Here is a 12,578-nt window from a genome sequence, read left to right as displayed (position 1 = left end):
GTGGAGTTGATGAGACAATTATTGACTGAATGTGTCATATATAATAAAGACATACTATTTTTTACCCTTCTGATTGGTACAAATTTGGAAGTCTGGTAGTAATATCAAATGTTAACAAGGGTACAGAAAAACAAATACTCTCATACACGTATATAGCTAGCAGGAGCATAAATTGGAATAGCCACTTTGGAGGACAATTTGGTAGTATCTATGAAAATTGAAAATATGTACTCTACATGATCCTGTAAATTCCACTTGTCTGTACTAGAAAAACCTGGCACATGTGCATGGAAGACATGTACAAGAATATTTCATTATGGCAGAAAACCAGAATGAGATAGTTCTTCTATATATGCATTGATATAAATAAATCTCCAAGACCAGGTTTTTTTAAAAAGGGAAGTTACAGAATAATATATACATTAAGTGTAATTCTTTTTATCTTTAATATATTTCAGTAGGTACACACACATACATATATGCACATTTGTATGTATATATACACATTATATATTATTTTTATACCTATTTACATATAGCATATATTTTAGACATTTTCTACATATATTTGTTAGTAACATATAGTCTATGGATTTACATATATGTAAAATGTCTAGAATATGTAAACATCTAGAAAACCATCTGGAAGTCCATCATTAAGCCAGTAACTGGTCAATTCTGGAGAGGAGACTGGAATTCTATCAGAGGTGGGGCAGTCAAGGGGACTTGCCCTTCGTATACGTTATTTGGACTTTTTTTTATAAGAATATCTTCATATGTTAGTTCTATAAGTATACATACATATACACATACATTTCTGCCAATTTAAATATGCGAGATAACTATAAAGCAGTGAGTTTGACTTTTATTGGTTACACTGAAGTGGCTTGGGATATTTCATGGAAAACAGCTTGTGCCTATTGAGAACGCTTCTCAGCTAAAGCCCCACCTAACGTGCCTCTGCTTCTTGGTGTCATTTCAGTGCTGGTCTAGGGCCTGCATATACTCTTGTTGGCTGCCAACCATTCTTTCACCTTTCATCATTTTCCTTTCATCTTTTTTTTGTTGTGATAACAGGAAGGAATCTGTCCGTTGGGTTTTTTCCAGTCTTCAAAGCTAATGTGTTTCCTGAATGCACGCAGAAGTACAGTTGCTATTGAGTACATGTTTGAAAGTTCTGAATATAGGGATATTTGTGCAACTCTGTACGGTTTATGAAATGTCTTTACTTTTTTCATCTTATTTGACCTTCCCAACAACGCTTTGACGCAAATAGTGTGGTTAAGTGTTTAGATAGAGGGGGAAACTCTTGGGGTCCCCAAGACCGCCCCAGGTTTGATGATTCATCAGGAGGATTCACAGGACTCAGCATGTGGTCACACTCACAGCTAAGGTTTATTACAGTGAAAAGGTACAAAGCAAAATCAGCAAAAGGTAAAGGCATATGGGGGCAAACTCTGAAGGAAACCCACAGAGTCACACAGAATGTACCTTCTTTTTCCAGGAGAGGATTGTGACAACATGTGTGAAATATCCAGCAGGGAGGTTTCCCCGAGCCTAGGAATCCAGGGTTTTTACTGGGGGCCAGTTATCTAGGTCTTCTCTGCCCAGCACATACAAGAACTCTCGACTCTCAGAAGGAAAGCATGTGTTCAGGATAAATCATCTTGTTCGCACTGTTCAGGAATAGGGAGCCACTTTTATCAGTTACGGAATGGTGGGAACCCTACCAAAACCTAAGTTTTTCAGACATGAGCCAAGGACCAAACTTCCAAGCAGGCCTTTTTAAAGATAGTAGTCTCATGCCTGCTATAGTAACGCTGTTCTGCACAGAAACTAAGGCTAAAAGAGGTGAAGTGACTTTCCATAAGATATTTAGATCGTAAGTACTGGAATCAAGGCTCAAGCCCAGGCCCCTGGACTCCAAGTGCATACTTTTCCCACTGCATAACATCAATCGCCATCAAATCAAGTACAAATGTTTTTAGCGTGCAATTGAAGGGGTGAAATTGAGTGCATAATTCCTTAAGACATGGAATGTTGAAGTGATTTTCTTCCCGTGCCTTTAATGCCTTCTTTCTCTCTGACCTATAACATTTGTAGGATAACATAAAAAATCTAGAATTGGAAGTCATCAATCTGCAAAAGGAAAAGGAAGAACTGCTTGCTGAAATTCAGACAACAAAGAAGGATGTCAACCAAGCCAAGTAAGAATAAAGTCAATAACTATCACATCAAGTTCCTACCGTGCATGAGGAGCTAGCTGTAGAGGAAGTGGAGAAATAAAAGAGCCATTTCCTGCCCCCATGAACTTTCAACTTCATTCTGGAGGGCAGAGCTAAACAAAAGAAAAGTTAGTTAATTGAGATGATAAACAACATGTAGTAATAGTGACAGCAAAAGAATGCCATAACACAGCATAGGATTAGTAGCCAGATGCATTTCTTAGGTAGTAATTGCTTGAAGAGTTCGGAGGCGGGACATATTGGTTTAGGCTGCCATGGCCCAGGATTGCTTTATGAGGAGTTAGCATTAGAGCTGGGTTTTGAAAGATCAGCAGACCTACCAGACAGCAGCAGTTTGTCCCTGCACTGATGCTAAATTGACTTGTGAATAGAATTAATGTGCAGGCTAATAAATGGAAAATCAGTCTAGCCATTTCTTAGTTAAGAATAAAACCAAGACAGCTAACCAGAATATCCTACTTCCCCTCAAACCTCTGCCTTTATCGCTATTCTGCCTTCTTTTCACTCAGTGACTCTGTTACATCTCTCTGTTGATTCTAAGCATCATGTTCTTAAAAGTTATGCTAAATGTTTCCTTTCTGTCTTGTACTTGTGTAATCATTATGAGAATTATTTCTTACAGCTAAAATGAAGTGAAATGGCTTCAAAGAACCATCCCTTTAACACACAGCAGCATGGGGGGGCTATATTGAGGCAATGGCATTGTTACATACTCATAAAAATTATTATTTGACTATATATTAAGGCCCCATTATTGAGATGGTTTTGATTGTTTGGGTGGTATTTCATATTTAAAGATGGCTATGTGACTGGTCACCTATTTCATATGTGTCTGGGTTATAAGCCTGGGAGTCTAATGCTATGTCTTCCAAAGTCAGGCTTTGCTGCTGCTGGTCTTCACTTCTGCAGCCTCTGTGTTTAGGTTGAGTGAGCGCCGCCGCAAACGTCTCCAGGAGCTAGAGGGTCAAATAGCTGATCTGAAGAAGAAACTGAATGAACAGTCCAAACTTCTGAAGCTGAAAGAATCCACAGAGCATACTGTCTCCAAACTGAACCAGGAGATACGGGTATTAACCTCTCATCCCTGCGTTTACCCTACTGAAACTTACAAGCATAGGTGTTCCATTTGGAATTGTAGTGTAGAGGTGTGTTCAGGTGAGAAAGTAGCAGACAGGGTCACCATTTCCAGTGTGTGAGTCTCCACAAATGTCCCTGTTTCAGGACATTGTTCTAGCAGTTATCTAGAATGTGAATAACAAAACCCTTCTTTGACATTCAGAGTGTAATGTTAGATTCTCTGAAACCAAAGGGCAAAGACACCTTAATATTCAGCGGTAATATCCTGACCACCTTCCATGGTCATATGAAATAATTCCTTAAAGTTGTTGCAAAATGACAGACACCTAGAGAAATTTTTCAGTTATTGAACATTCAGTGTATCTGCAAAGTGCTGGTGATAGGCCGCTTATGCTGAAAACTTTGGATACAATGGCAGCTAGATGGGTTTGTCCTGAAGCTTAGTAGATACTTCCTTGAAATTTCATTTATATACCATGAATTTAGGGCTGGATTTAGCTTGTGGGCACATGTTTGTTTTTATTTCTTCAGAGCGTTTATTTGTGTTATCCGTACCTGGAAACCCTGTGCAGGCCCAGCAAGGGTTTCCAGGTATAGACGCAGGCAAGCCCGATCTGAAAATCTGTTGGTGGCCTTCTCAGCTTAGTTTGCACTCTTATTAATGGTCAGGCTCTCCATCTGCACATCAACCTAGAAAAAAATACAGGTAACTAATACTTGTGCTGGTTTTTGTTTTTCCAGGTGATGAAAAACCAGCGGGTACAGTTAATGCGTCAGATGAAAGAAGATGCTGAGAAGTTTAGACAGTGGAAGCAACAAAAAGACAAAGAAGTAATCCAATTAAAAGAACGAGTAAGTAACAACCCTCTTCAAAGGTAATAAACTGTTTTCTGGGCTAATGGACTTTAAATCATTTTTTTCTTTTCTCTCTTTTTTAATAGTTTTCTTTTTTAAGGTTTTCATTTATTTATTTTTATTTTATTTTATTTTGTTTTGAAGATTTTATTTATTTACCTTTAGAGGGGAAGGGAAGGAGAGAGGGAGAGAAATATCAATGTATGGTTTCCTTTCTTGGGTCCCCTGCTGGGAACTGGCCTGCAACCCCGGCATGTGTCCTGACTAGGAATCGAACTGCGATCTTTTGGTTTGCAGGCCCGCGCTCAATCCACCGAGCTACACCAGCCAGGCCTTTATTTATTTATTTTTAGAGAGCAGGGAAGGGAGGGAGAAAGAGAGGAGAGAAACATCAATGTGTGGTTGCCTCTTGAGCACCCCCTACTGGGGACCTGACTCGCAATCCAGGCATGTGCCCTGACTGGGAATCGAACTGGCAACCCTTTGATTCACAGGCCTGCACTCAATGCACTGAGCTACACTAGTTAGGGCTAAATCTTGGTGGGTTTTTTTCAAATAACTGCTATCTTCAAATGTGACACATTTGTGAATTTAGTAGCTACATATGAAATGTCTACCAGGTGCAAGGTACTACCCAGTAGATACCATGGAAAATAGAAAGATGAGCAGTATGTGAACTCTGCTCCTGAAGAACGCCTTGTTTAAGGGGAAGATGAGACATAAGCATGGTTTTCTCCGATGTAAAGAATAAAGACATCTGTGCTTTACAAATGGTCGGAAACACCAAAGTAATTCAGAAAGGGAAGCGTACTTCCAGCTGGAGTGAAAAAGATGAAAGGTGATGAACAGGCCTTGAATTACAGGGAGGATTTTCATAGAGATAAGTGCAGGCATTGTGGGTGGGGCAGCAGGAGATGACGACTTTGTAGACATATTCAGGGAATGGCCAATGGCCCAGGTGGGATGAAGGATGGTAGTAGAAGATTCCATCGGAAAGACAAGTTGAAGCTGGATTGTTAAAGATCCAAGAAGCTGGGACTTTATTTTGTTAGCCAAGTAAAGATTTTTAAGGTTTTTGAGAAACAGAATGTTATCAGCTAAGTAGTGCTTTAGAAAGATAGGTCTGGGAATAATATGCAGAACAAACTGAAGTATTAAGAAACCAGAGGGCAGAACACAAGTTAAGAAGACATTGCATGTTCCAGAAAGAGAGTAAGGGCCTAAATTAGAGTTGTAAGTGTTCTTGGAACAGACATCAATTTGGAGACACTTTTAGAATTAGCCAGAATGTGATGTGTCAAGAAATAAGGAGAGATATACTTCAGAATGGTAGCAGGCAGGAGCTTTGTGGACTCCACTCAGTAAGAGAAGTACAACTGCTAAAATTTATTAAAACAACCACTAAAAATCTCTGGAAACTGTCCTAAGGACATACAGCAAATAAACAATTATTCAAGGAACTCTGCTTATTCTCAGTAATAGCAACAAGGGTCTGTGGCATTTGAACTACCACCAACTCCCCTTTCCCCCTAATTAGCCCCAGCCTCCAGTCTATGGCTATGGCTTCTCCTGTTTCATCCCTCTCAGCTCTGTGCTACTGAAGCTCTGTTTCAGGCAAGAGCAGCCAGGAGGTCTGGGTGTCCCTTCTCCCACACAGCCCCCCCACACACAGGGTGAAAGCCTTTCCCCTGCTGCACAAGGCCAGGAGTACTGAGGCCTTATTACCCCAGCCCATCTAACCGTAGGGTGTAGGTTCCATATCAGGAGAGGCAAGCCAAAAACAAATAATGTCTACTGTCCCAGCACAGCATCCTACTTAGAACAGAAATGTCACTCAGAGAAGTAAGCTGCTGTCCCTGCCCCTAGGCCCTGAGCTGGGGTGCAGAGGTTCTGCCCACAGGGGAGTGGCAGGCCACAGGCTCAGCCATAGGAATACTGCCTTCTGTAAGGGGACTGACTGCATCTGGGGAAAGAGTTTGGAGAAGTTAAGACCTAAATGTGCTATCAACCAAGAATCTTATAGACAGCGATTTTCTTGCAAAATTGAAGGCGAAGTTAAGACATTCCCAGATAAACCAAAGCCAAGATCTACATTACAAGAAATACTAAAAGAACTTCAGACTGAAAGCAAGTGATATGAACAGTAATTTGACTTTGAACACACACAGACAAAAACAAAGAGGGTCAATAAAGGTGTTACGTAGGTAATTCTAAAAGAGTGTAATTGTATATTATTTTTCCTCTCATACCTGATTTGAAAAATAACTGTATAAAATGATATGTATGCAATTGTATTGATGGGCCTATAATATACAGAAATGGAAAATATTTGACAATAGCAGATAAAGGAGGTGGCTGGGAGCAAAGTTGTATTTGAGCAAGGATATGACATCAGATGGTAAGAAGAATGTACAGGAAGAAATGAGGAGAAATAGGAAGGGTCAAAATGAACAAATTCTATAAACATGTACTTGCTTTCCTGTTAGCTCAGCTTGTTTAAAGGACATAAATTATATAAAGTGATAATTACTATAATGTATTTTTGGAGTATAAATATAATATGCATAACAATAATAGCACAAAACAGGAAGAGAAAACAAAGCTATACAGAAATAACATTTCTAGATCTCACCGGAATTAAGTTAATATAAATCTGAAGAACATTCTTTTTTTTTTTTTAAGATTTTATTTATTTATCTTTAGAGGGGAAGGGAAGGAGAGAGGGAGAGGAACATCAATGTATGGTTGACTCTTGCGTGTCCCCTGCTGGGAACTGGCCTGCAGGGAACCGGCCTGCAACCTAGGCATGTGCCCTGACTGGGAATCGAACCACGATTGTCTGGTTCGCAGGCCCGCGCTCAATCCACTGAGCTACACCAGCCAGGGCTAAATCTGAAGTACATTCTGATCTGATGTTTATTATAAGCACTAGAGCAATTACCAAGAATATAACTCAAAAACATAGTGAAATAATGATTAAAGTAATTAATATGCTGTATTCATATTCATTTAATGTAAAAGAAAGCAGTAAAGGAAGAATGAAGGAACACAAAAGAAAACAAAAAGTAAACATAAATCCAGACATATCAAAAATAACATAATTTGAATGGGTAAAATAGTCTCATCAAAAGGCAGAGACTGTCAGACTGAATTTTAAAAACTCAAGGTCCATAACAAGATATGCTGTCTACAGAAGACATGTGATGGACTCAGAGACACAAATAAGTTGAAAGTAAAAGGATGGAAAATGATCTATCATTCACACATCAACCATAACAATGCTCAAGTGGCTTTATAGACAAAATACCCTTTGGAATACAAAATGTTGCCAGAAATAGAAGGGAACATTTTGTAATGATAAAAGAGTCAATCCCTCAGGAAGATATAACAATTATAAAAATATGCAGCTAACAGAGCCCCAAAATACACGAAGCAAACACTGACCAAAATGAAGGGTGAAATAGACAAATCAAAAATAATATTTGGCTATTTCAATACCGCACTTTCTTTTTTTTTATTTTTTTATTGTTGAATTACAGTTGTCCCCACTTCCCCCCATTTCTCTGCCCTGCCCACCCCACTCCGACATTCATTCCTCCCCAGTGTCCTTATCTATGAGTCCTTTATACATGTTTCAATAATAGAGCACCTAGGCACAAGATCAGCAAGGATATAAAAGACTTCAAAAATATTGTAAACGAACTAAGCCTAACAGACATCTATACTCCAACCAACAACAGCAAGCTATATATTCTTCTCAAGTGCACATGGAACATTCTCCAGGATAGACCACACATATATTTGCCATAAAACATGCATAAATCAATTTAAAAGGATTGAAATAATACAAAGTATGTTTTCCAATATATTTAGGAAATTTACAAATCTGAGGAAATTAAACAATGCACTCCTAATTAAATAATGGGTCAAAGAAGAAATCACAAGGACAACTTGAGATGAACAAAAAGAAAAACACAGCATAACAGAACTTATGGGATGAGGCCAGAGAATGCTTAGAGGGAAATTTATGGTTGTAAATGCCCATATTAAAAATGAAGAAGGAGCCCTGGCTGGTATAACTCAGTGGATTGAGCATGGGCCTGTGAATCAAAGGGTCACCAGTTTGATTCCCAGTCAGGGCACATGCCTGGGTTGCAGGCCAGGTCCCCTGTAGGAGGTGCACCAGAGGCAACCACACATGAACGTTTCTCTCCCTCTCTTTCTCCTTCCTTTCCCCTCTCTCTAAAAATAAATAAATAAAATCATTTAAAAAATGAAGAAAGACCTCAAACCAATAATCTAGCCTTCTACTTTAAGGCACTGAAAAAAGGAACAGCAAACTAAACCAAACCTAGCAGGTAGAGAGAAATACTGTATTAAAGGTTATAATAGAAATGAATGAAATAGAGGGTAGAAAAACAATGGAGAAAATCATTAACTCCCAAAGTTGGTCCTTTGAAGTGATCAACAAATACAAACTTTTAGGTATGCTTTATAAGAAAAAGAGAGAGAAGTTTCAAATTACTAAATTTAGGGGTGAAAGAGGGGCTGCTGGTACTAACATTTCAGAAGGAAATGATTGTAAGGGAATATTATGAAAACCATATGCCACCAAATTAGAAAGCCTAGATGAAACGGAAAAATTCTTGGAAAGATGGAAACTACCAAAACTGAAAAAGAAATAGAAAATCTTTACAGACCTGTAATAAGAGATTAAGTTAGTAGTTTAAAATTTCCCAGGAAGAAAAGCCCAGGCACAGATGGCTGTACTAAGTGAGTTCTATCAGACATTTAAAGAAGAAATCATGCCTTTTGCGACAGCACAGGTGGACCTGGAGATTATTACACTAAGTGAAAGAAGCTAGTCAGAGAAAGATAAATACCATATGATCTCACTCATATATGGAATCTAATGAACAAAGCAAACAAAATAGAACCAGAGGCATGGACACCTGGAACAGACTGACAGCTGTCAGAGGGGAGGGGGACTGGATGAAAGAAGGGGAAGGGATCAGCCAAAGAACATACATGCATGACCCACAGACACAGAGAGCAGTGTGGGGATGGCCAGAGGGAAGGAGGGACAAGGGCTGGGTGGAGGTGAGCAAAGGGAGGGGAAATGGGAACCTCTGTAATAGTGTCAGCAATAAAAATAAAGAAAAAAAAACAATAGTAAAAAAAAGGAAATTACCCTTATAATAAAAATATCTAAGGTGAATGTAGGTTATTACTTAGAAAAATGTAAGAAAAGAAATGATACCATATTTTCAGGAATTCCAAAGATCAGGGAGAACACTTCCCAACTCGTTATATGAGTCCAGTGTTTCCCTGATAACAAAACCATGCAAAGACGTCCCAGGAAAAGAAAACCAGAGACCAACATGTCATGAATATAGATGTGAAACTCCTCAACATAAAATGAACAAACCGAATCCAGCAACGTATAAAAAGAATGACACACCACGACCAAGTAAGGTTGTAAAAGAAATGGCAAACCTTCTTTAACATCTGAAAATCAATTAAGGTAATACACCATATCAGTAGAATAAAGGACAAGAACCACACAACCATCTCAATAGACAGAAAAAGCATTTGACAAAATCCAACATTCTTTCATGATTTTTTTTAAAAAGCACTCAAGAAATGAAGAGAGCCCTGGCTGGGGTAGCTCAGTGGATTGAGCACAGGGCTGTAAAGTAAAGGGTCACTGGTTCAATTCCCAGTCAGGGCACATGCCTGGGTTGCAGGCCAGGTCCCCAGTAGGGGACACATGAGAGGCAACCACACATTGATGTTTCTCTCCCACTCTTTCTCCTTCCCTTCCCCTCTCTCTAAAAATAAATAAAATATTTTTTAATTTAAAAAAAGAAGTGAGGAGAAAGAAAGTTCCCTAAACTTATAAAAGGGAATTAATGAAAACCCTGCAACTGGCATTATACTCACTAGTGAAAGAATAACTTTCACCCTAAGATCAGGAACAAGACAAGGATATCTGTTCTTGCCATTCTGTTCAACATTGCCCTACACTTTGTAGCCAGGGCATCTAGACAAAGAAAAATATATCAAAAGCATTCAGATTAGAGAGAAAGAAGCAGAACTATGTTAGCAGATGACGTGATCTTGTATATAGAAAATCCTAGACAATCTAAACAACCATTAGAACTAATAAGTTCAGCAAGGTTGCAGGATTTAAGTTCACCATATGAAAATCAGTTGTTTTCTATACACCAGCAACTAACAATTTAAAAATGAAATTAAGAAAACAATTCCATTTATAAGAGCATCAGTAAGAATAAAATACTTGGGAATCAACTGAACAAAACAGTCATAAGGCTTAGACACTAAAAACTACAAAACAACTTCCAGCCAAGATGGAGGCATAGGTGGGAACATTATGCCTTCTTGCACAACCAAGTTTAAAGACAACAAAGTTTTAGTAACAAAAACGCAACCAAAACACAGAAAATTGAACTGTACGGAAGTCCCACAACAACAAACAGTTCAGCCAGACCTGTAAGAGGGGCGGAGTCAGTGACTGGCAGAGCAGGGTTCTGAGGGAAAAATTGGCCAGACCGGCCCAGGTGCGCAGGTGGCAGTTGGCAGATCCCAGGCACAGGGTGGCAACCGGCAGACCCAGTGAGTGTGTGGGGCAGCTGGCTGACCATGGTCACACATTTGCACACAGATAAACCAGTCGAAGGAGCGAGCAGTGAGGCAGACTGCACAGGCCCCAGCGGCTTGCAGGAAGCAGCAGAGGGGACCGCCATTACCCCTCTCTGACCCTGCCCCCACATACAGCATTACAAACCAGCAACTGGGTTGCCCTCCCTGGTGAACACCTAAGGCTCAGTCCCTCATATCTAACAGGCACGAGCAGACCAAAACATTATGGGTCAAGAAGAACTCAAAGCCCCAGAGCCAATAACTCTATGCGACCAAGAAATAGCCAACCTAACAGATGCACAGTTCAAAACACTGGTGATCAGGATGCTCACAGAACTGGTTGATTTTAGTCACAAATTAGAGGAACAAATGAAGGCTAAACTAATTGAAGGGAAATGCATAGGAAACCAGTAGTGATGGGAAGGAAATTGGGACTAAAATCAAAGGAGTGGACCAGAAGGAACTAAAACACAACCAAACAGAAAAGAATGAAGAAACAAGAATTCAAAAAAATGAGGAGAGGCTTAGGAACCTCCAGGACATCTTTAAACATTCCAACATTCGAATTATAGGGGTACCACAAGGGGAAGAGGAACAGCAACAAATGGAAAACTTATTTGAACAAATAATAAAGGAGAACTTCCCCAATCTGGCAAAGGCAATAGACTTCCAGGAAATCCAGGAAGCTCAGAGAGTCCCAAAGAAGTTGGACCCAAGAAGGAACACACCAAGGCACATCATCATTACATTAGCCAAGATTAAAATGAAGGAGAGAATCCTAGAAGCAGCAAGAGATAAGGGGACTGTCACCTGCAAAGGAGTTCCCATCAGACTGTCAGCGGATTTCTCAAAAGAGACCTTACAGGCAAGAAGGGGCTGGAAAGAGGTATTCCAAGTCATGAAAACCAAAGACCTACATCCGAGATTGCTCTATCCAGCAAAGCTTTCATTTAGAATGGAAGGGCAGATAAAGTGCTTCTCAGATAAGATCAAATTCAAGAAGTTCATCATCACCAAGCCCTTATTATATGAAATGTCAAAGGGACTTACCTAAGAAAAAGAAGATAAAAAAGATGAACAGTGAAAGGACAGCAAACTCACAGTTATTAAGAACCACACCTAAAACAAAAGCAAACTAAGAGAACAGCTAGATCAGGAGCAGAACCATAGAAATGGAGATCACATGGAGGGTTAGCAACAGGGGAGTGGGAGGAAGAGAAGGGGGGAGAAGGTACAGAGAATAAGTAGCATAGATGGCAGGTAGAAAATAGATAGGGGGAGGGCAAGAATACTATGGGAAATATAGAATCTAAAGAACTTGTGATACATGGACATAAATGAAGGGGGGAGAATGGTGGGGGAGGGGTATGCAGGGTAGAGGGGAATGAAGGGGGAAATAGGACAGCTGTAATGGCATAATCAATAAAATGTATTAAAATTTTTTAACTACAAATATTATTAAACTAATTAAAGATCTAAATAAACAGGCAACCCATGTTCATGGATGGGAAATCTCTATAGTCTTTTTTTTTTTAAAGATTTTTATTTATTTATTTTTTTTAGACAAAGGGGAAGGGAGGGAGAAAGAGAGACAGAAATATCAATGTGTAGTTGCCTCTCACGTGGCCCCCACTGGGAACCTGGCCTGTAACCCAGGCATGTTCCCTGACTGGGAATTGAACTGGGGACCCTTTGATTCACAACCCAAGCTCAATCCACTGAGCTACACCAGCCAGG

At 39.6% G+C, this 12,578-nt stretch overlaps 1 protein-coding gene across 4 annotated transcripts in view; it reads left to right on the top strand.

Annotated features, from left to right (window-relative positions):
• Positions 1-12,578, top strand: part of KIF4A (kinesin family member 4A) — a 117,302-nt gene that overhangs the window by 78,792 nt on the left and 25,932 nt on the right. For all 4 annotated transcript variants that reach the window (XM_037133110.2, XM_037133109.2, XM_037133108.2 and 1 more), the window contains 3 exons: positions 2,104-2,207; positions 3,169-3,313; positions 4,065-4,175. In XM_037133110.2, the coding sequence (XP_036989005.1) occupies positions 2,104-2,207; positions 3,169-3,313; positions 4,065-4,175 (360 nt within the window). The remainder of the gene's footprint in view (positions 1-2,103; positions 2,208-3,168; positions 3,314-4,064; positions 4,176-12,578) is intronic.

This window comes from Artibeus jamaicensis, unplaced genomic scaffold (genome assembly GCF_021234435.1).
Source record: "Artibeus jamaicensis isolate MK-2021 breed Jamaican fruit bat unplaced genomic scaffold, CSHL_Jam_final scaffold_2375, whole genome shotgun sequence".
NCBI classification, from domain to species: Eukaryota; Metazoa; Chordata; class Mammalia; order Chiroptera; family Phyllostomidae; genus Artibeus; species Artibeus jamaicensis.
Note: the sequence above shows the minus strand (reverse complement) of the source record. Positions and strands in the feature narration are given on the sequence as shown.